Raw genomic sequence first — 27747 nt, 5'->3', positions numbered from 1 at the left:
CAAACAAACCAGATAAACAAACCACAGCATATATGAGATGCCATTGATTGTGTTTAAAGGTACAGTACATGACCCTAATTCTTTCCAAACACTTTTTTTGTCAAAAAGTGTTAGAAAAGTGCAGTCCTGTCCATTCAGTGTTTGTGCCAAAGTGCTTCAGTGTGTTGGTAAAAATATTGTATACCAAAGTGAAATATGAGATCCAGTCACGAAAAAGTACAAATCAAGATGCAAGGTTTATTAGGCTGTATACAGGAGAGAGGCACACTCGTAGCACAGCGTACTCCAGAATATGCGTCTCTGACTTGACACAGAATCATCCAGGGTTTAAGTACCCGACAAAAAGAAATAGATAATCATACAGTGACTGTGGCAACGCCAGGAGACATTCAGTCTACCTTAATCAATGGCGAAAATGACTGTTGACGCAGAATAGACAACAACAAGTGATATCCACTCTGGCGCCTTACATTATCATGTTTAAAAGAACAGTACAGGTGTCACACAGGGTCATGATGCAGACGTAGAATCATACTTTTAGTGTCAAAGTGACCCACTAGTGAGAAATGCCGAACATTAAACCACATACTGAATATTGGGCCCAATGCTGCACATTAAACCAACATATTAAAGTATTGGACATAATGTTCAATTCCATTTTCTCTCAAGTGTTAATACACACGCTCACGCTGTTGAGCTCGGATATCAGCTATCAAATATTGAATATCAGAAATTGCAACTGCATCGCCAACTGCAACTGAAATGCCATGATAACTTCTTGAATGGTAGTGAGTATATTAAGCTGAAGTCCGGAAACTCCAGCAGGTGATTCAGATAGGTGACTGACAAATGCTGTGATGGATAGGAAGTAGATCGAGCTATGATCGATAGCATGCAGATTTATTCGGGTAAACAAACTTATCATGAAAATGTCCTCAAAAAGTCAACCCAACTTATCCTGCACCACTAAAAAAACCGAACCTGTTCCTGAATTTCCCCAGTAGAAGCGTGTGTGTGTGTGTGTGTGTGTGTGTGTGTGTGTGTGTGTGTGTGTGTGTGTGTGTGTGTGTGTGTGTGTGTGTGTGTGTGTGTGTGTGTGTGTGTGTGTGTGTGTGTGTGTGTGTGTGTGTGTGTGTGTGTGTGTGTGTGTGTGTGCGGGTTTATGCATGCACAGTCTGTTCCTGCTTTGAGGCATTCCGATTTTTTTCAATAAAAATTCATGGCACAGATCGGCTTACCTTCAGCAATATCACTTGGTTACCTTATTTGTCCGCTATCATCCTCTCTTCTCATCTCTTTTCTCTGTCTATTTCCTGCACACACAGATTCACAGTATTACTTTGTTGCATGTCAGCCAGTCACCTAATAGAATGGAGTTGTATTGCCAGTAGCAATGATGCAGATGGCATTGCTGTTACGCATACTTGTTGTTTTTCAGTAATTGTTTGTATACCACAAATATAGGTATATAAAGTATATAGGAAAAGTAGGAATATTCCAATTTATGTACTCAATACATATGCACTCAATACATTTTTTTTTTGTTTGTTTAACGTTGCCATCTTTTGTTTAGAACAGAATATGCATGGCAACATATCTTGTCACCTTGCTGATGGAGTGTTGCCAATATTACAGGCCTAAAAATGTCCAAACAAAAAACAATTGAAGCATTTTGCCTGTGGCCACAGTGGAAACACTAGACCAAGGGAGCCAAGCCCAGCTATTGTTTGGTCAGTGCAGTGGATGGCTATTGGAGCCTGGGCTCTATTCAGACACAGCGCCTTCATGAATTATGCACATGGTCTGCCTGTAATAACGCGAGGACCTGGAGCATGCAACTCCAACTCCAAGGGCCTGTGAATAAATCCCCATTTTATTTCACTGCAATGAGTGAGCTCCATTTTTTTCCAGCCCCTCTCTCTTGCCTTCCATTTCTCTCTCTCTCTCTCTCTCTCTCTCTCTCTCTCTCTCTCTCTCTCTCTCTCTCTCTCTCTCTCTCTCTCTCTCTCTCTCTCTCTCTCTCTCTCTCTCTCTCTCTCTCTCTCTCTCTCTCTCTCTCTCTCTGTGTGCACATCTGTTCCACAACCATGTGGCCCATTTGCCGACAGGTGCACCCCTGTCAGAAACGTGGTATTTCTCTGTCAGGTAGTTGAAGCACTTGGCATCTTGCCCTCACACTGCTGGTTTTCTGGCAAGGATATGGATAGAAGAGCTTCAGGGTATTTAGGGAAAGTGCATAAAAATGCTTTTATTTGGTGCAGAAAAAGCCTACAGTCTAACCTGCATTCTAACAGTGAAAATTACCCCTGTTGCTGCATAAACTTGTCACACCTGCAGGCATTGGTTAATCTTGGCCTAGAAGAGTTGTTGGAGGTGGGAAATAGCTTAAGCTTTGCAGTAAGCCTTTTGCAAATTTGTAAAAGGATTTGGCCCTCCTGACACAATCCTTTTTTTTTGCCAAATAGGTTCCCTAGTCAGTAACCATTTTACACTTCCAGAGAAGTCAATTGCAATTTTTTCCCCCAGTAACATAAATCGTAATTAAAACCCTTACCCTTTAAAGCTGTTTTGTCAAAAGGAAACTGGGTAATTGTCAAAAAGGCCATTTGTAATAACAATGTGTCGTTCTAAGAGGTTTAAAGCCTGCATAGCACCAGTGCATTACTGCTTGCTCTCACTAGAGGGAGCCACCACACCAGGCAATCGTTTGGATTTGAGGACAAAACTTTATTGGGATAGAGTGACCACCATACTAATAATACAGAAAGATTATGTCTGATGTGTCCTTTATTAACATGTGTATAGTATTAGTGAAGACCTTATGCAATAGCAATTAGATTTTATCTCCTGAGAGCATTCTAATTGAAGAGTCTAAGTAGTCAAATACAGGGAATCCCAAACTGCGTTACGTGTGCCACTGGTGGTACGCAATCTTCCACTAGGGGGTACGTGAGCTGAAAAGAGTAATGTCGGAAAGGTGTTAAATGATTTTTAAAAAAATCTTAAGCTTATGTTCTCTTTGTTTTTGTGTGTTTCAAAATGTTGTTCTCCACACTGTTTTTTCAGTGTGAGAGCTCATAGACCAGTTGCACAATTTAATTTCTTTATTTGTTATCATGTAGGGTGGCTAATTAAATATAGAATGCGTTACGTTTTTTATGTGTCGGATGGTGGGTGTACGCGAGCCAAGTCAGGATGTAGGTGGTGTTACGTAGGAAAAATGTTTAGGAACCGCTGGTCTAGTACATCGTACACCAACCTTGGGGTCTCCTTAAATTCAAATGGGGTCGGCTGAGATATTGGGTATCTTACAATTGACCTGTACATTACATAAAAATATATACATTAAATAAAAAAATATGAAAACTCATTATATCCAAGTTCAGTAATTAATCAGATCATTAATTACAATCTAGCTATGTAAAAATAAACTTAGACATCCATGAGATCATCATGGGTGATGATGCTTGATCAATGTTCCAAACAAAGTAGCAAAACAACCAGGTGAGTTAGGCAAACAAACAAATTAGCTTGTTAGGACATTTGTGCAAAATACCGCTCTCAACTAGATGTTACAGCAGAGATGAGATGCGCTCTCTCTCACACATGTTGTGAATGATTGGGGTCGCCAACGTTTTGTGATATCAAAATAGGGTCGCCTGCCAAAAAAGGTTGGGAACCCCTGGTCCAGTATCTTCAGTTCATTATCTAATACTCACTGTATCTTTAACCCCAGTATTGGTCCCAATAGATCCAAAGTATTGTAAGGGTAGGCGCAAACAAAGAAAGAGGTATTCATAGAGAGAAAGCATAGCTGCCAGAGGGTACAGACCAGTGGTGTAGTCTAGTTAGCTAGTGGGTATACTGTGATCAACCCCAAATGTTAATACGTATCCTTGCCTATTTTAAGTGGGTATACTGAGATGGTGATCCTTTTTAAGTAGGTATACTGCGTAGTCCTGCGTATCACGTAGACCAGTGTTTCTCAAACTTTTTCAGACCAAGGACCACTTAACCAATAAAAAAAATCACGGACCACCTAGCTTAAATAAAAAAACAGTAGACCTACTTCAACAGCATATTACACAATAGGCCTACTCACTGAACCACCTTGGTTATTGACTTTGCACCATGCTTATTGTGTCAGAGGATTCATATGATTTAACTGGTATAGCTTACATAGGCAGTCTTGCAGAAGTGTTTGGATTCACATACAAGTCAATTCAATATTGCAAACAACACATCCTATATTATATTTTACCATGTCTGCGGACCACACTTTGAGAAACACTGACATAGACTACACAACTGGCACAAACAAACTGACAGTGCCTAATGTTACTGAACAGCTTTTCCCCAAAACATTGGCGTTTAATTAATATTTCAGTGACTGATTCTCTCTAATCTCATGTATGTTTGCTTTTCCTGTTTCTAGTCTCTGCTCAAATGCATCATATAAGCGTTTAGGTTGTTAGGTTGAACATTTACATTTTTTTTTATTTGCAATAGGTATCAACACTACTAGCACTGACTACAATAGAGCCATGATTTGCTGGGCATAGTGTGTTTTGCCACAATACGACACCAGGGGGCAGCAAAGTCTGTCGCCACATTTGGTTGACAATGCCTCAGAGATGGTGTAGGCTATGACAGATGCTCCTTGGCGTTTTTGCCATACTCTCAGTCGTTATGTATAAGACCTGTTATCATACTTTTCTTTAGCAATAAATCCGTTTGTAATGTATGTAAAGTCTATGATCTATGAGGAGCACAAATGGTCAGAGTAGTACTTATTGATTGTGTTGCCATCGTTGGGCACACCAGAAGATATATAATTTCATACATACACATACAATACATAATTTCATTTTGGTGTGATGTTGTATCTGGTATAGTGTGGTGACCAGGAATTGTGCTTCTTAATAGCCTTTCTGAAGCCAAGCCCATTTGAGTGTAAATTCCGTACTTGAGCCTTCACTATGTTGTAATTCATGGCTGTTCATTGGATATTGGCAGAAATAATTGATTGCTTCAACTCTTTGAATTCCTCTTCCCCCCTCAGACTCTTCATCTTGGGCTCATACGACAGGGAGACGTACGTCCACTGCACCTTTGAGCTAAGTGAGAGGGAATGGAAGGAGAAGACGCGCAGCTCCATCAAAACGGTCAGTCCTTTCCCCTTCCCTGTTTCCGGTCATTGCAGCAAAGCCAACATTCCCCCAAGGTTCAGTATACACAGCCAAACATCTTCCTTCTTATCCTGACTGGATGCTGAGGAATCTATAACTTCACATCAATTAAGTAAGCTGGCTACCTATGTAGTAGGGGTGTAAATCGGAGTCTTCATGACGATTCGATACAATATCGATTTCTTAAGCCAATGATTCGATTATTTTCGATACTTCAGAATTCCCCACGATACGATTCGATACGATTCAATACTCAATATTTTTACATGATATCTATGAAGTTTCAAATAAATCAACAAAAGTTCGGAATGTAGGAGCAGGTATCTAAAGCCTTCGTTATACAGCCTCATGTCTTTGCATGTCTTTGCAAAACCCACCCGCAGCTTAGGAGTAGGTAGTGCGCTTACATCGGAGCCATAGACAGAAAAAGAAAGGTCGGAGCTGATGCTGAAAATAGATAGGCAAACAAACAGGCGGCAAAATAAACACATTAATCGATACTCTTGCGGACGAATTGATGCATTGAATCACCGGCTGCATAATCGATGCATCGATACGAATCGATTAATATTTACACCCCTACTATGTAGTGAAAGTGTTTCTTTGTCTTGTTGCCAGTGGTATTCTTGGCAAAGATGGCCAAGATATTGCTAGCTCTATTAGCCGGGTCAGTCACCGGTTGCGAGTGTGGCGGCGATATATTTACATTTACCTTTACATTTATTAATTTGGCAGATGCATTTATCCAAGGGGACTTATAGCTATAGAATAACACTTAAGCATTTTAACATTTAAGCTACAGAACTACAGCTACAGCAATAGAATAACATGTAAGGTACGGTGCAGAGGAGACTATAGCTTCAGATATAATGCAGATGTAATGCTTCAGATGAGATTACAGTAGCCTTTGAGATCTCAATATTGCTGTGCATCTGAATAGTTTCATATGTGTTAGCCATGCATTGAAATACTATAATACATTCTGTGGATAGGTCATGGTTGGAAATAATGTTACCTAACTGACGTTGTCTATTTATGCGTTTTGTAGCCTATGTTGTAAAATAAGTGACAATACTTTCTTGTGCGCACTCCTGTGCGCTTGCATTTCGACTGCTCCTCATGCACCTAATATTTTCGTAATCTAAAAGCACTTACCGTAATTTCTCAATTATTAGCCGCGGTTTATACATTGATTTTGCAAAATGTCTTCAGTTATGAGGTTAATACACGGGGGCAGTTAATATGGTATTAATATATAATAACAGGAAATTACTGTACTGTATAACGGAAGAGAGTGGACTAAGATAAAATAGTTAAAAGAGAAAGTACACAACTAGGCCTATACCTGATTTAAGTTTGGGTGCCATAGACTTCGAGGTCGTTCCGTTTTTTAGCAAGCGATAGCACCATATATAATTGGAACTTGCAAAAATGCATTAGTTTGCACATTAGCCTATATACTATCAAAATGGTATATCTTATATAGGAAACAGAGGGTGGAAATATAGGCTACTAATAAAGCAGCGAGCAGCCTACAATAATAAAACCGGTCGAGGTCGCGTTCTCATGAACTTGAACTGTTGTCAGTTTTGTTGGTCTGTTTAATTAACTATTGCCAGATTGAGATAGCATACTTTGAATAATGAAGTGAAACATCCAAATAATAATTCAGCAAATTACTTCAATGATACAATGACATACAGTAAGGAACAAAATTATTCATACCCTTAGCAAATCTTGATTTAATGTGGTAATTTTCTTTTGACCGATATGTTTGTTCTGACTGAAAATGACACTGCCACATGACAAGGTTGTAAGACAATGTAGTAGAAACATGGAATAGAAAAAGAAGAAGCGTTTTCATCTTCTTTTTAACATTTGTATGAAAAATGGCATGTTCGAAATGATTCATACCCTTTTTAAATAATCAATGAAAATCACAGAATGGTCGCACTCCAAAAATCTTTTCTTTCTTGCTTTTAATCCATTTAGCAACAGGGGTTAACGAACAAACGTTTCGGCCTGATGGCCTTCATCAGTGTTTTACAGTGTAAATAATCAATGGAAACATCTTTATTTGCATTCACAGCTCTCAAAATGGTTCTTATAATACCGGTACCTACCAAGCCTCTACATGTCTCCACAGTGATTCTAGACTGTACCTTTTTATCGGCAATCCAGGTTTTGAGGCAGGAACGATTATTATTTGCCATCACTCTGGCCTTATGCTCACTTTTTTGAAGGATTGAGGTCTGGACTCTGGCTGGGCCACTCTAAAATGTTGATATTGTTCTCTGTTAACCATTTATTGCCTTGTTTGGCTGTATGTTTTGGATCATTGTGTGGTTTAATGGTCCAATGCCACCGATTGGGGCAGGTGTCTCGGTAGGCTGCCTGATATTTTCCTCATTGGAAATATATTGACTGAAAGAAATGTTACCGTGTTCAATACTTATTTCCCTCACCGTATGTACAGGTGTTTTGTACTCTATAGGAAATAACCTCAAATGGAAAGCACTCTGTGTGTATTTGAGCTCTGCTGATTTCAACCACAATGACCTTTTCTTATGGATAAGACCTAATCTTTGTTTTTAAAGAGTGGTCTGTATCCTGCAAAAGAGTTTTGATTGGCTTTGATGAAGGAACTTGGGTAATGCAGAGTTTTCCCTGTTTCTTTGTTTCTATCTTATCAGTTTTGCTTGGCATTTTTAGTGCAGTTCTATTGCAGGAAGCAATTGTGTGCAATTAAGGTAATCAGAAATGATTAACATTTGTGGACCAGCACAGGAGAGCTGGTGACAAACATCTGTTGAGATATTAAATGTCACACTCAATTAGGCATTTCCGATGTTACACTAATTCCTGTGACTCTCCTGTTGTGATAGAATCAGGCATGTTAGGGTAATCACATGCGAATGGTTATTGCATCAATAAAAATCAAATTGCGATTGTCAGTAGCCAACGTTCATGAACACGATCCACCTTTTGAGTATTCGCAGAATTTATCTGAGGACGACTTTTGCTTCATGCTGGCCTTAGGCGTGTGTGTGTTTGTGTGTGTGTGTGCGTGCGTATGCGTGTGTGTGTGTGTGTGTGTGTGTGTGTGCATATGCGTGCCTGAGCCTACTGTAATTTAGGATGCGTTGATATGCATTGAAACTCCGATCAGACCTGGCATTTCCGTCGTATTATCAGACTTCTCCAGACCACATACTCAGCCAGACTCCAAACCCCGGATTACAGCAGATACCATCTAGAAAAGGTCACTTTCTCTTTTGCACTCATTCACGCTCTCCTTTTCGCTCTCCATCTTTAACCCCCTCTTCCTCCCCACATATGTGGGACTGCTTTTCGAGGACTCACTCTCCGAATCACTGCCGACACACATGCGTCCATGTAAATGGATTTTCGTATTTTATCTTATTTCTTGCTGTTCCACTTCTGCAACACTGAAACAACCCCTCCCCGCTTGATCTTTCTCACCCCCTTTTTCCCTCTTTCTCTCAGCATCTCTCGCCCTACCTTCCTTCAATCATCCTCTCTTTCTCACTCTCCTTTTTTTGGTCAAGGATTATCGTCCTATTAGCACTTATGTGTTTTTCAAAAGTATATCCCCAGTGAAGGCCTCCATCTGTAGCTTTGACTGTAGTTAGATATTAGGTTCTAAACACAGAGGCACAAGTGGATGCGCTCGTGATCCTGCATTGGGTATTGATCATTAAATAGTGCACTCTATGTCTATGTGTAGCCAGTCGGGAGTAATGACTTAATGTTATGGACACATGCTTGGCCTTGTTCCACAAATGGACTGAGCAAAGATATCAATGCACGTACACTAGGGTTTATCTTTCAGCGTCTGAAGGGCACTATGTAAAAGGTGAGCGGCAAGGAGAACTCTCCTCTTCAAGTAGCCATTAGCTGTTCTTCAAGCTCTCATCTCTCTCTATTGCACACTTGCACACACACTCTATCTATCTTTCTCACTATCGTGCATCCCTCTCTCCATCTTTCCCTCTCCCTTGTGCTGTGGCACACACTACATCCATTATATTGTTGTACATTGTTTCTTGTTGCTTCCTGTTGCAATCGGAATGGTGTAATAAGACTATGATAACATTATTTTCTTTGTGTGTGTGTGTGTGTGTGCGTGCGTGTGCATTTGTATACACATTCTTCACTTCCCTGACAGTGTGGGCTGGGAACATCTCTCCTAGTTGTTTTGTTGTTCTCGGGGGCTCGCATTGACTTCTAAGAGGGGCCAGGGTCTGGGTGGGAGCCCTGCCTCTGCCGCGCTGCTTGCTCCTGTCCCTGCTGTCTATACACCGGGGTGGTCCGGGGCTACACTCGGCCACTGGTCATGGGAATAGTGCAACACTGAGAGACCACTGCTGAGATGGAGTCACTCGCACTGTGAAAGCCTGCATGTGCATGTCTGTTTGTGTTATGGTTTTCCTCTCTCTCTCTCTCTCTCTCTCTCTCTCTCTCTCTCTCTCTCACACTCACACTCACACACACACTCTCACACTCTCTCTCTCTTACTCTTTCTTTCTGTTTGTGTTATGGTTTTCCCTTCTCTCTCTCTCCCTCTCTCACTCTCACACACACACACACACACACACACTCTCTCTCTCTCTCTCTCACTCACTTTTTCTTTCTGTTTATGTTATGGTTTTCCCTTCTCTCTCTCTTCCTCTCTCACTCTCTCTCACACACACACACACACACACACACACACACACACTCTCTCTCTCTCCCTCTCTCTCTCTCTCTCTCTCTCTCTCTCTCTCTCTCTCTTACTCACTTTTTCTTTCTGTTTGTGTTATAGTCTTCCTCTCTCTCTCTCTGTTTCTCTCTTACCCTCTCTCTCTCTCTCTCACACACACACACACACACACACACACACACACACACACACACACACACACACACACACACACACAAACACACACTCTCTCTCTCTCTCTCTCTCTCTCTCTCTCTCTCTCTCTCACTTTTTCTTTCTATTTATGTTATGGTTTTCCCTTCTCTCTCTCTCTCTTTCTCTCTCTTTTCCTCTCTCTCACAGTCTTTGCTGCTGTCTGTCTATCTTTCCTCTGTCCCTCTTTCATGACCCCGTCGGAAGTCTGTGTTTGATGTTCCATAGTCACTGCAGATTGTGTGTGCGTGTGTGTGTGTGTGTGTGTGCGCATGTGGGTTTCATTAGCCTCTGTGTTGGTGAGCATGGTCAGGCATATGTCATCAGAGGGCCTGTCAGCATATTTCTCAGGGACTTGGCTGCCATAAAATACCATGAACATGCTCAATTGTCTAGGGAGGAATTGGTCATTGGTCCTGCAGCGCTAAATCCCCTCCTACTATGACCAGTTATGATCAATAAGTCAAATCATTTCAACCCATCTTTGTCCCTTATTATTACTTGAGCCCATATTTTGCATGCAAATGCATGTTTGCTCTTGTTCTCATTGGACCATATTTATTGGAACCTGGAGCAAGGGAAAGCCTTCCGCTTGACTAAACCACGCAAACTTAGCAAGCTGAGAAATTAACGGCTGAAGAAAATTACAACATTGTCTGCTTTTTCTAGGCATCAGTTGCATCCATGCAGCAGTGCAGTAAGTTATGTCCTGTCCTTCATAGTGTCCTGTCCTTCACAGTGTTCGTGGTCAGTCAAATCAGGGCCAGGTCAGGTGAGGGGTCAGCGTCTGTATGGATGCATTCAGGAGCAGTCCACCAACAGGTTGCTCTAATCGATTAATTGTCTTGATCAGAAGATGACCGCGGCTGGTGACGGTGGCTTGCGGGTGTGTGGGGAGCGTGATGGGAGCGCCGTGAGGACCGATTACCCACTTCCTGTCGTCACCCGTTAAGAGCGACTGCTTTGATGCGGCGACTGCGTCTCCCTCGTTAACGCCATAATGATCTCCCACCATTCCCCATCTAGAGTCTTAATGGTTGTTTTATTTATTTATTTATTTATTTTTATCTGTCCACACGTCACTGAAAAATGCCAATACTGCTCAGACACCGCACGCATGGTCAGATGCAGTGCCTTAGGGTTGTGTATGAACTGTCAAAGAGCATCAGAATTGAGGTGCAAACACAGAATCTCCGCACTCTGACACACACACACACACACACACACACACACACACACACGACATGGCTAAAGGCATGTCTGGATATCATGGCAGCCTGCCACTTATCTTATCTATTAAAAATTCTCACGTTTTTAGTCTGCATCTCATTATAAGTAATGAATATTACTGGATAGCTAGCTGAGTTGTGTATTTGATTGTGTCTGAATTGACCTCTGATGGCATTGGGGAAAAGGGACTATTTAAAAGGAAATGTTTCAGTTCATTAAAAGAATGTTATGAAGACAATGAAAATGAAATAAAATTAAGTCAAATAAATATTGAAAAAGAAAAAAAGATTGTGGCACAAGCTGTTTTCTGTGTGCATGCACACAATATTTTCAGAGTATCAGATTTAGTTGGAGTGGCCATCTGTTTATGCTCCCAATGCTTTGTTGAATCCACGGTGATGTTTATTGACGCTAAATCACATTTTTGGTATTTTATTACTTTGTACGTAGCAGGAAACACAGCAGGGCTCCGACTCCCATCATAAAACAGACTGATGAATGTAAAATGGGATCTGAAACAGAGCTTGTGAGGGGAAGCTGGAGGGAATTGTCTGAACTGATGGCAGAGTATTTCTTTGTGTGTGCGTACGTGCATATTTGTTGTGCCGCCCCATCTTTACTACTTTGCTATATCTACTTCGATGATGGACAGTATGACATCCTTGCCTTCGCATCTTCTCTTCTCTCCTTACCCTGGCTGCGCCTCAAAGCAAATGCCATTCCTTGATCATAATATTCGGCAGAATGGAAGTTATTAACGTTTTCTAAAACCGAGTGTGGCCGAGCGGCAGTGAGCAGCATCTCAAAGTGTCTGAGAGCCACTGAGGGGCAGGCCTGAGACCGTAACCAATCTGACAAGTAGATTGACAGCTTTTAGTCAAAAAGGACCAAAGTAGGGAAGCAAAATGTCAGTGTGATAAGAATGGGTCTTCATCTGTCAACCACTGAATTGAGACTTGTCTCCACTGAGTTCTAATGAGTAACGTGTGCGTGCCTGCGTGCGTGCGTGCTACATTGAAAGGAATGTGTCACAAAACACAACAATGCTGAGAAATTTGGTTTCTTTTTGAGGTTGCAAATTAATAGGTGAAATTAAGAAAAAGGGAAAAATTGTGTGGTGAAGGATAAAGAGCATGAATCTGTGGAGAGTGGGAGAGAGAGACGGAGAGATGGGAAGTGAGAGCGAGAGAAAGAGATGGGAAGAGCGAGAGCAAGAACCCACAGGGTCCATCTATGTCATGATGGGGACAAATTAGAGAGGGACAAGAGCACCTTGTTTCTCAAATGACTCTGTTACCATAACAACCACTTTTGTCCTTCTCTGTTTTTTTGCCGGATTTTCTTTCTTTTGTTGTAAAAAGCGTCCTGCCATACCCAAAAAAGCCTCATTGGAGCAACACGAAAAAGAACACACACAGATACACAGACACACACAGCACATTAAAAAAAGAAAGAGGCGAACTGGACCTTAATGGCTGACATCACATCAGTACATCAGTAATCACACTGACGCTCCATCAAATAACTCGTGATAACTTTGGTCTCCCATCAGTTTTCAGGCAGGTTTTGAACCACCCAGGTTTGACCTTGATTGCCTTCATTTTGGCCGACTCATGATGGATCTTCACTCAGGTCACAGTGCCATTAGCTTCCACGGATGTGGTTCACTGGGGGTTAATTTGGGTGTTTCTCTCTAATTTGCCTTGAATGAAGCGCTTGGAAAATTGTACGTGATGGAGGGTGGAAATGCTAAGCCAGCAGCCGGTGGCTGGTGAATGATTAGGGCTGTGATTGAGTTATGGCAGACGAGGAAAGGCCACTTATGAGCGAAGCCCGTCATGTCATTGCTCATGTGTTAAAGGTCATTATCCTTCCTTCTGACACCTGACACCACTTGTGCTGCCCGGCAGCCAATCAGAGTGCTTTGCTCACTGCTTAAGATGTTACTCTTCTCGTGCGATGAGCTGTGGCAGTGGCGTCCGCACAGGACAGAGACGTTAAGCCTCCAAGACAGCTGGTCTCTGGAAGCATCATATTATCATAGAGAGATGATACTTCAGACTCAAGATGCTCAGGGAGCATGCATCCATGGCAACATGGTTTTATTGTTGTTGTTGTCGTTTTTTTTTTTTAATGACACATTGTCGTGTCATCTTTCATAATGATGTTGGAGAGTGTAGATTAAAAAGGTCATAGGTCAACCAGTAACCCCCACTCCCCCAACTCTTAGTCATGCCTCTTCTGTGGTTCTGGGAGTCTTCAAGCTCTTACAGATATAAACACACACACACACACACGCGCCTAGAACCAGCAACTGTCCGCATAACCATATAACTGTCCACATGGAAAAGCCGTAAAAATAATAAAACCACATTACAATGGTCCTTTCTTTAGAGTGTGACTCCATTGTGAACATTATTCATTTAAGATTCTGTCTGTGTACGAGTGAGACTTTCAGGCACTTTTATCTCTAAGCCCCCAACATCAACGGGGTAAAAAATAGGGGGAAAAAAATGAAGAGTGAGAAAGAGTTGCCTGTGCCCAGCTTCCCCTTTTGCCTGGCGCTGCTACTGATAGGGAGTGGCAGCGAATAGCTTGTGTGCCTGCCTGGAAGGGACTTGTACCCTATAACCATACGCTAATCGATCTGACATGTGCCATTAGATTAGATTACCGCGCAGAGCGGTCGCAGCCAAACGGATTCGCTCCTTTTCTCAGCAGCTGCAATGCTATTGGTTCATCTGGAACCAGAGACCCTCCTCACCCCCCAACCCATGCGCACACATATACACACAAAAATCAGGCTGGGTCTGTGTGGACTTGTTAGTTTATGAGGCAAACATGAGAAATGATGACTAATTTCACCTGCTTAAGGTTTTGTTTTTGTTCACATTAATTAATTAAGAACAGAAGGCTGGGTGTCCAGTGACGCACTCGGAACATTTCCCAGACAACATCCCTTGTGTCTGTGTGCCATATCCAACACGTGCTATATATTTGCTCTCAAACATGCTTTTGTCTGAAAGATGAGGGGCTGTGCGTCGGACGTCAACTTGTTTGTGAGTGGCGGCCGTCTCCCTGTGCGTCCACTTTTCCATGACGTCCCCCTCTTGCGGAGGATCAAAGACCAGACGCGGCCGCGGCGTGATTGTGCGCCGCTGTAAAGCTCGCGCCAGCGCAAGATGGCGCATCCCTTTTGATACTCGTAATTTTGTCACATTAACCTTTCATCGGGGGCCTCCGAAAGCAGTCAGGGATGAAAGAGAAGGGTTTTCAGAGAGCCAGGGAACAGGAAATTGGGCTGTTTACATCGATGGTGGTGTGTGTGTGTGGTGTGTTTTGTGTGTGTGTAGGGGTGATGAGCACGTAGGTTGACACACACACACACACACATACACATATCTTGTTTGTTTTCTCCCCTCACCGAGACAAGGCAGCAAAAGCAGTCTGGCCTCTCAGTCAATGTTAACGAGGTTACACAGTCGCTCTGGTTCAGCCTAAGATAAAGATGGCACATAAGGAAACAAAACGGCTTTAGAGGTGTGGTGACGACAAAGAGGAGGAAAGAGGAAGGCAAGTCCAAAGTCTTCATGGAGATTTGATGTAAACCATGATCTTGGCTCCTGGGTCATTTTTGTTCCGATCCCGATTTACAGGATTCCAATCTTCAATTCTTCGAACTGGTATTACATAAGCATCCGAGAGAGAAAGAGAAAGAGAGAGAGAGAGAGAGAGAGGAAAAGGAAGAGAGAGAGAGTTTGATTGTCCACAACTTGAGCTAAAGCAGTTACCAGTGGACCAAATCACATTGGAGGGCCTGTTGACCATGTTGAATTGAGTAAGCTGGAACACACTGTCTCATCCCCTCGTTCTCTCATCCTTAGTTATTGTACATGATGTTCCTAGAAATGTCCAGGGTAGTCCAGTTGCAGTTTTTGTCAGCTCTAAATAGAGACTGTTAAGGTGGATTCTAGGGTTTCTTGACATAATGTGTAAATCAAACTGTGGTTACTGAGTAGTTAGAACCACAGACCTTGGCTCATGTAGCCTACCACTGTGTTTAGAACATTTGTATGGCACTGACAAATGGACAGTGGAATAAAAACAAGTTAAGAGACTGTACGCAACTTGTGCTATAGTGTCATTATCAGATTATTTTTTAAATGGTGTGTATATAGTCATTTGAAGGAAGGATGAAAAGCCCTGTCATTCCAACATACTGCCAAGGCTATGCACTATATCGTGCTATGATCTGGGTTGGACAACCCGCAAAAATGTAAAGAAAAGCTTTCGTAGCACATCACCAACTATAGTATATCACCAAAAGAAACGAGTTAGCATGTGAGCCAGCAAACTGTGCAAGTTGAATCAGTTGAAACACTGTGATACCTTCCCTAGTTAATGTATCTGGCTAATTGGCTAATAAAAATAGCCCCAATATTTGATCTCTTTTGGGGCAATTCCACGCAAAACTGTCACATCCATAACGCCAACTAAATACCATGGCATTGTGGATGTGACAGTTTTGCGTGGAATTGCCCTTTGGCATTACTGTGACATTAAGCCCAGTGCCTATTCAGCAGGTTGCCATGGAACCAAATGATTAGTGAAGATACAGGTCCAAATCAGATGCAGGTTCTTAAATAAATTTACATTTGTGTGTGTATGGGCCTTTCCAAGCTTGCGCCCTATTGTGTCCAGTGTGTGTGTGTGTGTGTGTGTGTATGTGTGGGACAGTATTTGCACTTCTGAAAAGGGTTGGTGCTCATATGCTGATTTCCCAGAGGAAGCGTGGATGGGGATGATCAGAGAGGAACCAGGTGCGCACACACACACACACACACACACACACACACACACACACACACACACAATGGCCTCAATAAATGGTTTTCAGCACCTACTGGACAGCCACCCACACATACATACATTCTCCCCATGACTCCCTTTCTCCATACCCAGCCTTCAACACCCCCCCCCCCCCCCCGTGTGTCCCTGAAATAATATAATAATGAACTCCTTTGTCCCATAGCTCCTAGCATATGGACATAAACACTTCAAAGTGTACTAGTCATCATTGCACTGTACAAGCTTACACTTACTCAGCATGCCCACTCAACAATTATAATGTTCTACACACACACACACACACACAACATACAGATACAATATCACAGACCTTTGTTCCAGCATATTCTCATCACTCCAAGTCCCTCCATATGCAGTCATAACACACACACACACACACACACACACACACACACACACACACACAGACACACACAGACCCACACAGAAAGCCTCCAGAGTGAAGCAGCCATTCCACTTCAACCTTTGCGCTGTCACATTTGGCATGTTTGCCCTCTTTCTCTCCCTGTCTCTCTCTCTCTCTCTCTCTCCCTTTTTCTCCATCCCTGTCTCTCTCTCTCCCCCCCCCCTCCCTCCCTCCCTCCGCTGGCGTCTTTCGCACGACTCGTTTCTCTCCGAGCGAGCAGCGTCCTGTAAAGCCCGCCTGTCTCCTCGATCGGCTGCCTGGCATTGACGTGTGTGTGCGCATTAGCGTCAGGAGGCCACGTTAGTCAAGCCGAGCGCACACCCCTGCTCAGTAGGTGAAGAGTGGAATGGAGGAGAAGCACAAGCCTTAGCAAAGGAGAGAGATATCAATCTGCACCCATTCAACTCAATCTTGTCATCGTCGTCTTTGTGTATGTGGCTGTACAGGGATGGGCAGCAATTCTGATCTGTGTAATTGAAATTTGAATTTCAAATGCAAAATAGTATTTTGGAATTTGGATTTTATTGGGTTGAAGGAAATTGCTTTGTATTTTGTATCAAAATACTTTTTTGGTGTGTTTTTTTTTTGTATTTTGAAAAATACTTCAAGATAGATACTTTCTGTAAAACGTCAATGTGACTCATACATCCTCTCTGATTGGTGTTGATGTATGTCAGGTAGACTCTGCCATTTTGACCCAATTTTAGTGCAGCATCAGTCACATCCAACAAACTTTTGAATCTGCTCTGTCCGATTTGTGGTGTAGCTTGAGCAAGCTCATGAGTTGCAGGATTAGAAGACATAATAATCAACGTTCCAGCTCCAGTCCTATCTGATTTGTAATCTGGCATGTCAGAAATTTTTATTGACTGTCTTCCAGTGTGAGCACATCAATCGAGATCCGATTGAATTGAAATGCATAATGTGAGTTACCATCATATGCGACATGAAAAATGCAGTGCTTATGTGGGACATGATGTCTTTGGAACAGTATGCATGTTTGCAATACAAACATGTGTCATGTATGTTCAGCCAGACCTGTGCAACCCTGCAGGAAGTCAAATGCGCCACTGCAGTCCTTATTATAACCTCTTTGTACACTTTTAAAGTTTACAATATTCTCCACACTACCACCAAAGTGCAAGGCTATTTTGAGCCTTGCCAGTGGTTTGAAAATAGCAATTTATTTTGATGTGGCTCCATGCCCGGTGGTAAAAGCTATAAGACATCTCATTGTTATGCAAAAAACAATCTCAAAACTCCTCCGGTTAACGTAATTTTACTCCCAAGCGAAAATTTTAAGTCATTATCCTAGGTTGTTCTTCCTTTAACACAATCATCTCATTCTCTACTCCAAGAGAGCTTTTACTGTCCCTTACTGGATTTATCAACATGCTTCATCACCAGTGTCTCAGTGGCAGACTTTTCAAAAAGTTGCGTGTGCTCAGAGGCATTATCATGTGTGTGTCCTATGGCCTGCATTGTAGGGGTCTCGACACACACACACACACACACACACACACACACACACACACACACACACACACACACAGACACACACACACACTCTCAATCCTAGTTACTCGCTCAGCTACATTCTTGCACACCAAAGTTTGCCTGTTTTTGGTAAAAGAGAAGCTGATAGATGGTAGATTTGCAAAGTGATTTTATGCATTTTTCAAAATACAAAATAATACATAATTTATTTTGATACATGGTTTGGCTACTGTATTTTGTTGTTTATTTTGATATTTATTCATATTTAAAATGAGGGTATTTTATTTGGTATTTTATTTTAAAATCCATTTTTATGTATTCCGCCCATTCCTGTGTGTGTGTGTTTGATGCATTGATGCATTGTAATTATTATGGATGTGTGTGTGGGTGATGTCGCCATTACATGTCCAGGCTCCAGGCTCTGCACAGCAATCGGGTGTCATGGCAGGGGTGCAACTACCCATTTTTTGAAGGGTATGCAATAACAACATTGGATAATTAGATTTAATTTATCTAAATAAAAACTATAAATAAATTCTGCGTTGTTTGCGTTATTCTTCTAAGTGTGAGATGCTTGCCATTAGAGCTAGATAAACTTGAACATTAACATGAATATTTACGAAGTAAATCTATGCATGATTCCATGGTAAACCAGAGTCATTGCATTAGTTATATTCCAGATTCTTGTCATTTATTGTACATGCTACCTTATATTTTAGTTTTCAGCTCAGCAACCTCGGTTTTGCACATTCTAAGCTAGCCGTAAACCCCCATTTGGCTGCAACACTCCCTGTGTTAGCAAAGGCTAGCTAGTCTGTTAACATGAATATTTGCAAGCCTCCAAGCACAGACATCACACTTTAAATTTATCTGTTGCCTTTCACCATCCAATTATTTAACTGCTGTCACATCCCTTGACATGTCATCTCCTTTTCCCTCTTTCTTTTTCTATTTTTAGCCCCTGCCCCTGCTTTATCCATCTTTTTCCATAGATGAAAACTCACTACTCGTAGGCTACCTGTTCGCTCAGCGCTCACGGCGCCCCCGCTCCCTGTTCTATGTCAAAATTATATGATGGAATCTTATGATAGGGCACCTACTCTAGCCTGTTAGTCCTCTAAAATGTTATATAACATCGAGGAAATGCAGAAATGATTTAGAAATGCACAACAACAGCTACATATAGAAAATACCAAAACAATTATGTTTTTATTTATTTATTTATTTTTATTTTTTTACCATCGCTTTGGCGCCACCATGGTGCTGCGCCCCTATGGACCGCATATAGCACATACCCACTTTTTGCGCTACTGTGTCACGGTACTGAAAAATACCCATGTCTTCCAGCTTCACAGACAGTGTGATCAATACCTGAAATATTCCACTGGGAACTGTGTCTGTTTGTGTCACCTGTTCAAGAGCCTGGACAGATGAGCTGTATGTCTAAATTGATGTCTGAGTTTGTGTAGCACGTCCGGACTGAAGAGGTACCCCTACATCTGTTTACCTGTTGAAGTGCTGAAGACACACACACACACACACACACACACCTGTATTTGTGTGTATTTGTGTGTTTTTCTTTGTGTATTTGTGTGTGAATGTGTGTGGTTGTCTTAGTGTGTGTGTGTGTGTGTGTGTGTGTGTGTCTGTGTATGTGGTGTAATTGCCCTCTAGTTGCCATTTACTGCTGCAAATTGCCAGTAATTGTGGCTGAACGTTGCCGTCTTGTTGGTGTCAGGAAGACGGCTTTGGCATCACCTCTGAAAATGGCTGTTATGGACGTGGTTTCCTCCTCAGCCTTATCTGTTGCATTTAAACAAAATCACCTTTGTCTCCTGGGTCTCTCTTATCCCCCATCCCCCAGCATCCTGTCATATCATACTGCAGCTGTTGTCAGGCGTGCTCATGGCGTTAAAATAGCAAGCCATTTTGAACGTATTCAAAATGACCTTGCAAACAAACACATCCACACACAGACACACACACACACAAATACATAATACACAGACACACAGAAATACACACACACACAGAAATACACATACATGCAACACTTGCTCTTACTGTGACACACTTGCACAGACACACACATAAACATAAAAACACACACAGTGGCCTTCCCTAGTGCTCAGGAGCGCTGGTCCAGTTTCAGAGCACTTGTCAGAAGTGGACGCTGGGAGATGAAAGGTAAGCATAGATCATAGCATCCTTTCCCCCTCTTTTAACCAGGACAAAGAGACCTCTAGCCTCCCCATCACGCCTCCTCTTAGCCTCTCACAGCGGCTCTGACCACCTCATTCACTCTTATTTAGCTCCCATTTCTATTCGCTCGCACTCCCTACCTAGACATCTCTGAGAGCAAAACTGTGTTCATGTGTTCTTGGACCCAAACAGTATGATGTCTACCATTATTTGTCTTGACCACAATAATTGATCAAAACTGTGGGAAAGTTGCATTTTTTAAAGACGTATAAATATAATTAGTATGTGCTTCTTAGTAATAATGCCCATGACGACAGCATTGCCACTGTCTTGTTAGCAGAGCGTGGCTATCTGTAGAGACATCCATAGTTTCCTCTCCATAGGAAATGACAGAAGGATAGACCCTTGAGGCAGATGCTAGCAGATTGCTGATTGTCCCAATGAAAACATTATGGCAGCTAATTAATTGTCAAGTCCACTTCATGCTGGTTTAAGTGCTGTGGCGGACTTCATACAGTAGTGTATGTTCACTGCTTTGTATGCGATACTGTGCTTAATTAAGTTCATTACTCAACTAAATGACATTATATATATTTATCACCCGGAGAGAAGAAATACTCTTTTCTGATTGGCTGGCGGGTGGCCTTTAATTCTGAATAACAGGACACCGTTCCATATCAATGCTCATGAATGGTAACTATAACAACCATAGTAGGACGACGGTTGCAGCACTCTAGAATCTTTGGTTGCAGGCTTCCCAACAATGGAATCAACTGTAAACAAGCTAACTGTCCATGCTAAAGTTGTACAACAAGCTGAACTAGTGAGCTTCTTTTTAAACAGAACCGCGTGTTTCCAGTGTTTACAGTGGCAACCGGGTGATAAGCTGGATAACGGCCTTCGAGGTGTGTCCAGTTATACGGAATTAATGGACTCGGGCGGAGGCAACTCCCCTTTTTTGCCCCTCGCCCTCGTCCATTAATTCCGTATAACAGGACACCTCGGCGGCCGTTATCCCTTACATATATATATATATTATATACAGTAGACTGGAGTTTCTATGAAATCAGTGGTACTGTGAACAGTGGAACAGGGTCCCTTGTTTAGTCCTGGTACATCATACTGCATTCTCTTAAGTTAACCTCCCCAACTACAGTTTTTAAATGAGCACTTCCTTTAACTTGTTGTTTATTGTGCTTGAATCATCCCTTGGCCTATAAATGCCCTGAAACCGTCCAACCTTGTTTGCTCTCTCAGCTGTTGTCATTGGCAGTGTCTGCTTATTCTCTCTCCCCCTCTCTTTCCTTTCCCCTCTCTCTCTCTCTCTCTCTCTGTCCCCCTCTCTGTCCCCCTCTCTCCCTCCCTCTCTCCCTCATTCCCCCTCTCCTTCCTTCCCTCCTTCCCTCCTTTCCTCTAGAACTGAAAAGTTTATTTTAATCTTTTTTTTTTGCCAAGCTCTGGAAAAACGGCAGCAGATACACTCACACTCACACAGCCTGTATTCTCTGTTTGTAATCTTGCACACACACACACACACACACTCTCCCTGCCTCCTGTGCCTTTTTCCCTCTGTGGTTAACTTGATCAGGCCCCTCCTGAAGGATTATAACAAATGACATGCTGGGAAATTACGCTCATCCATCTCCTGCTGCACAGCTCTGGGTCCTGTCTGTCTCGGCAAGAGCCAAGACAACTCCCCACCACCAAACAATGTACAATGCGTACACACACACACACACACACACACACACACACACACACACACACACACACACACACACACACACACACACACACACACACACACTATGCCCATGCTTCCCTTCTTATCAATCTCACAACTTGACATGTTCAGCAGAGATGAAGGGAGGGAGAAAACTGCATACAAGGGGTTTCAGTACAGGAGCCATCTCCTGTGAAAACACCCCACACGCTGCTCCATACAGGCACGACTGGTGTGTGTGTGGGGGGGGGGGGGGTAGTCGAGGTGGAGGTGATGAAGGGGGTTGGGTGCAGGTGAGAGCGCCACATTCTCATTGCCTTTGTGGAGGCGGCATCCAGCTGTTCTTTCTCTTTCTCTCTCTCACTCCCTTTTGTGTTAGGAGGCACACCACACCACCAGCCCACTCACCCTACCACTCTTTCTTTTTCTTTCTTTCATTCTTTCATGGAGGTGTTTCCACCCCCCCACCCCCCCCCCCACCACCCTCATTGTGTTTTTATCTGATTTCACGGGGAAACCGAGCAGGTTAGCCAGCGGCTGGGCCAGGTGCGCAGTAGGAGACGTGTGTGTGTGTGTGCGTGTGTGTGCGTGCGTGTGTGTTTGGGGGGGAGGGGGTGGGGTTGCGCGTATGTATGGTGACAGAGATTGAGGCAGCTGCAGACTGCTCAGCAGCATAATTACAGGCCTGGTCTTCCCGCCTCTCTGTTGCATTTGTTCTGTGCCCTGAGTCAACAAGTGGACGTGACTGTGTCTTTCTGGAGAAGGAGACACTCTCCGAGGAAGGCGCGCTGTCACTGGCACACAATCAATGGTGCTGTTTTTTTATAGTGTCTTTATGTGAAGTGCCGCCCCCACACGTTCCTGATGTAGCAACTGAGCAGTGGATACATTGTTTGTCATCATTGGAACATTACACGAGGAGGGTGTAGTGGAAAAGAGCATTCAGAGCTGTGCACAGAGTCACCAGACCAGGCCTGTTCCCTTGAAGAGTGGGAATCCTCCAGTCTACTGGAATGTCTTGATGGCTGTTATATGTTAAATTCATTGTAGAATGTTGTGTTATGTCAAAAAGAGTGACTAAATAAAGTATGAAAAACATGAAAAAATTACTTTTACAACGGAGTTGCTTGTCCATCTGATGGTATGTTCCCAGGGTTTGGTCTCTGTTGTTGAGTGAAATTTTTATTTGAAATTTAATAATGTTTTAAACTCAATTCAGATTGAATAAAAATGTCTTCATCTGACTGAGCAACCCCTGTCTGTCTCTCCACTAGTTGGATGCATTCCAACTAATAGTAGGATAGTGGACCCCAGTGGACCAGTACACTGGGTATAAAGATCCAGTTTGTTCATTACTTCATCTGACTATGAGTGTGTATGTGTGTTACAGACCGAAGTGGTGAAAGGGCCATCGGGTAGCTGGGGCATGACATTCAGGCACGTGGCGGCCAGTGAAGGTGACGCTGTGCACGTGGGCATCGAGACGGTGATCCCCAACTCCCCTGCCGCCTTGGCTGACCTGCAGAAAGGAGACCGGCTCATCGCCATTGGAGGTCAGAACTTTTAGGAATATAGTCAGCTACCCAAAAAACAGTTCTTTTTTTTTTTTTGTGGTGATTTTGTTGATTTTGTCAGTGAATACATTATTATTCATGTTGCAGCTTTGAATTATATTAATAATAATTCAATAATTAATTGTTTGATTTAGATCATGGTACATATAATTTTGATTAGTATGAGTTGAAAGTGTACAATAATCTTGGGTCTATCTTGGTCATTCTAGGTGTAAAGGTCACGTCGTCTGTCCAAGTCCCTAAGCTCCTGAAGCAGTCAGGCGACCGGGTGATGGTCCTGTATGAGCGTCCGGTACGCCACCAGTCCCCCAGCGCAGGTGTCGCCACCCCCCAGGACCCGCTGACCTCGCTGGACGAGCCAGCTCTCCTGCCCCAGCCCACTGGCTATGAGGAGGATCCCGCAACCATCACCACCATGGACATCTCGGAGAGCAAGGACAACGACTCGGAGTTCGAGGAGCTCATCGTGGAGTCCAAACCGCCTGTGCCACCGCCCCCTGCGGTCAGCGCCTCGTCGAGTGTGAGCGCGGAGGCCAAGGAGGACTTTCTGCTGAGTGTAAACCAAAGCCCCAAGAGGACAGTGGCCACGCTGGCGTCCAAGCCGCTGGGCACCATCTCGCCCATCCTGAACCGCAAGCTCAACCTGGTGGGGCTCCAGTCCCCGCTCAAACCTCAGCCCAAAGAGTCGCCCAAGCCCTCGCCCTCGCACAAGATCACCCTGGACACGCCCGCTGCTGCTGGTGCCACCGCCACCGGAGGAGTAGGAGACGGCCCGCAGCGGCCCACCGTGCCCCCGCCACCTCCCCCGGCGCGCCCCCCCGTCCCTCCGCGGCCCCACATCAGGGTCACGTCGGTGCCGGAGACGCAGAGCCAGCCGGACGGTGCCGACGGAGCCCCCGCTGCCGAGAAGAGTCCTGAGAAAAGTCCGTCGGCTGCCGGCAGCGTCGGCGGAAACGGAGACAAGCCCGCCACTGCTGAGAAATCCCCCATCAAATCCCCCGAGATGAAGCCTTCGACGAAGCCTCCGGAGCCGGACACCATCTCCATCACGTCCACCGGCAGCAGGCCCGACTTGTCCAAAGACAAGACCTCCGAGCCGACCGGCAACTCTTCCAGCAACCGCGACAGCCTGGACGAGCAGGGCCTGTGGGAGTCCTCAGAGACCATGTACCGCAAGAGGACGGCACACTGGTCCAGGGCCTCGGTGGTCTTCGAGGTGGACAGCCAGCACCGCTTCCTCAACGTGGCATTCTGGTGCAAGGACCCCTTCAAGCTGGGCTGCTTGCTGTGCCTGGGCCATGCCAGCCTGCGTCTGGAGCACGTGGCCCTGGAGTGCCTGTCCACGGCGTCGGCCGAGTACCAGAGCACGTTCCGGCTGGGCCCGCCGGAGCCGCGGGCCAGCGTCAGCCGCACGGCGCTGCGCAGCCTGACCACACACAAGGGCTTCAACGAGAAGCTGTGCTACGGCGACGTCACGCTGAACTTCACCTACCTGGCCGAGGGCGAGCCGGAGCCGCCGCCGGCGGCGTGCGCCACCTGGGCGGCGGAGAGGGAGCGCGAGCGGTCGGGCAGCCTGCAGGAGGACGACTTCCCGGAGCGCGAGAGGGATCGGATGGAGTCGACGCAAGCGTTCATGCCGCGCGACGAGCTGAGCTACGCGTCCATGGGCATGGGCGAAATGCGCCACAACTTCCAGGACACACAGTTCCAGAACCCCACCTGGTGCGAGTACTGCAAGCGCAAGGTGTGGACCAAGGCGGCGTCGCAGTGCATGGTGTGCAGCTACGTGTGCCACAAGAAGTGCCAGGACAAGTGCCTCGCCGAGAACCCCTACTGCGTGGCGTCCGGCGACCGGCGCGGCGCCGACCCCGAGGCCAAGTCCACCATCAACCGGGCCACCACGGGGCTCACGCGGCACATCCTCAACACCAGCTCGCGCCTGCTCAGCCTGCGGCAGGTCCCCAAGGCCCGGCTGGCGGAGCAGGTGGCCGAGGCGGCGGTGACCGCTGGGGTGGCGGCGGGGGTTGGCGCCGGGGCAGCCAGCGCGGCCGAGCCCTCGCCCAAGCACACGCCCAACACGTCGGACAACGAGAGCAGCGACACGGAGACGTACGCCGGGGCCAGTCCGTCCAAGCACGCCGCCGCGGGCGGCGGCAAGCTGGCGCGCAAGGAAGGCGGCCTGGACGACAGCGTGTTCATCGCCGTCAAGGAGATCGGCCGCGACCTGTACCGCGGCCTGCCCACCGACGAGCGCTCGCAGAAGCTGGAGCTCATGCTGGACAAGCTGCAGCAGGAGATCGACCAGGAGCTGGAGCACAACAACGCCCTGCTGCAGGAGGAGCGCGAGGCCACCGCCGACGCCCGCCGGAAGGGCCTGCTGGCCGCTGCGCTGGCCAAGTCCGGCGAGCGCCTCCAGGCCCTCACGCTGCTCATGATCCACTACCGCGCCGGCATCGAAGACCTGGAGTCGGTGGAGAGCACGTCACCGTCCGAGCCGCACGGCTTCACCAAGGCCAAGGGCCTGGAGGGGGTACTGGAGGAGGACGACGACGCGCTCATTGGGGCCGAGGTTTACGACAGCGACATCTGCAGCCCCATAGATGCCATGGATGAAATCACAGATGAGCAGATCTGTGTGGAGGCACTACCTTAGAGAGGGAAGGGATATGTGCCCCCCCACCAGTGAGCCCCCCCTCCCCCTCACCCTCGGAGATGAGGCAGAGAAGGGGGCAGTGATGTAAGGTGGAGGTAGTTGTGTCATTGGCTGGGGGCTTGTAACTCACTGAAAGAGCTTGTTCAAATGTATGTGTAGGCTGTTGTTTAATGTGGTCTATGTCCTGTGGACCATGTCAGAAAACCAGGCCATCAAAAGATATCAATTATTTTTTTAGAACGGAAGAATAGAATCGCCACTGACTGTCCAAAGTAGTCCCTACAATCAATCAAGTCAGTGTCCCCTTCTCCCTGCTGTTGGGTGCCTTTGATCTGAGCGTTCAGGCAGTCTGGGGCTGATGTGACAATGACCAGATGTCCTGGTTTTCCTCTGCTGTGACATCACGGAAGATCCCACACCATCATATCACTCAATCAGGTGAACGTTGTGCTCGTTCTGCGCTCTAGCTGTGAAATCGGATGTTAGCAAGTGAGGACCTGGTGGCCATACTGTGTCGTCTGGTTCAGTGGTGAGTTACCTTTAGAGTCAGTCAAGTCCACTAATGTCAGAACCTCTCTTTGGCTTGAGTGAGTAACAAGCCCCCGTAAACCCAGACAGACACACACACACACACACTCACACTCATACACTCACTCACTTGCATAATTTACAGAATAAGACATAACATTAAACAAGAGGAAAGATTGAGAATGTTTACTTATAATTTACTAATATTTTTTTCATGTTCGGTATGTTTAAATGCATCATTGTCACTGTTTTTTTTTTTTAATCAAATTGTCAGAACTTTTAATTATAGTGTGTTGTAGGCAGTCTTTTAAAAAATCTTATTCTTTTTTGTTTGTTCTTGTTTTTAACTTTGTCTGCCTCTCTCTCCCTGTCTTTCTCTTTATCTGTCAATGAAGCTGCAAGGGAACCACGTTTATAATTATTGAAGGGGTTATAAGTACTTATTACACTTATTGTTTTTGGGGGACCATTGGTTCACTTATCTCTGATTTATTTATCATTAAGGCCAAAATGGATAGTATGTGATCATGAAGCCATTGTGATATTTATGTTTGTTAGGTTTTTTTTTGTCTGTTACATGTTTTGGATGTGTGTGTGTGTGTGTATGAAAACAACTGAAAATCACAAACCAATATTGATTATTTATTTACTTTATTAATAATAAATTCACTCTTTCTTTTTGCCACCCTTTTGTTGTTGTTAGTCTGATTCCTCCTAGTTGGAGTACTTTGTTATTTGGAATCCTTAAGCTTTTCCCCTGTGAGGAGAAAATGACTCATTCTCCATTTCCTCATTTTGAAAATGCAGTGACTTTACAGCTATTGTCCTCTGCATATGGATTTCCATTTCAAGCTAGATTTCCGGCATTGTGCTAATCTCTTATAAGAGTGTGCACGCATACACACACACAGTTGTAAAATGCCCGAATTAATGAAGGTTTTTGGATTTTGTGTTCACTAAA

General features: G+C 44.6%; 1 protein-coding gene across 1 annotated transcript in view; it reads left to right on the top strand.

Moving 5' to 3' along the window:
- Positions 1–27473, top strand: part of pdzd8 (PDZ domain containing 8) — a 41564-nt gene extending 14091 nt beyond the window's left edge. Inside the window, exons 3-5 of the mRNA XM_076285690.1 lie at positions 5063–5165; positions 23422–23584; positions 23815–27473. Of these exons, the coding sequence (XP_076141805.1) occupies positions 5063–5165; positions 23422–23584; positions 23815–26258 (2710 nt within the window). The 3' untranslated portion in view covers positions 26259–27473. The remainder of the gene's footprint in view (positions 1–5062; positions 5166–23421; positions 23585–23814) is intronic.
- Positions 27474–27747: the final 274 nt, after the last annotated feature.

The sequence above is a fragment of the Alosa pseudoharengus genome, unplaced genomic scaffold, assembly GCF_046254945.1.
Source record: "Alosa pseudoharengus isolate Yale_2024_CS ecotype anadromous, Long Island Sound unplaced genomic scaffold, YU_APseudo_1.1 YU_APseudo_1.1_scf_15, whole genome shotgun sequence".
NCBI classification, from domain to species: domain Eukaryota; kingdom Metazoa; phylum Chordata; class Actinopteri; order Clupeiformes; family Clupeidae; genus Alosa; species Alosa pseudoharengus.
The sequence above is the reverse complement of the archived record's forward strand: the minus strand, read 5'-3'. Positions and strand labels throughout refer to the sequence as shown.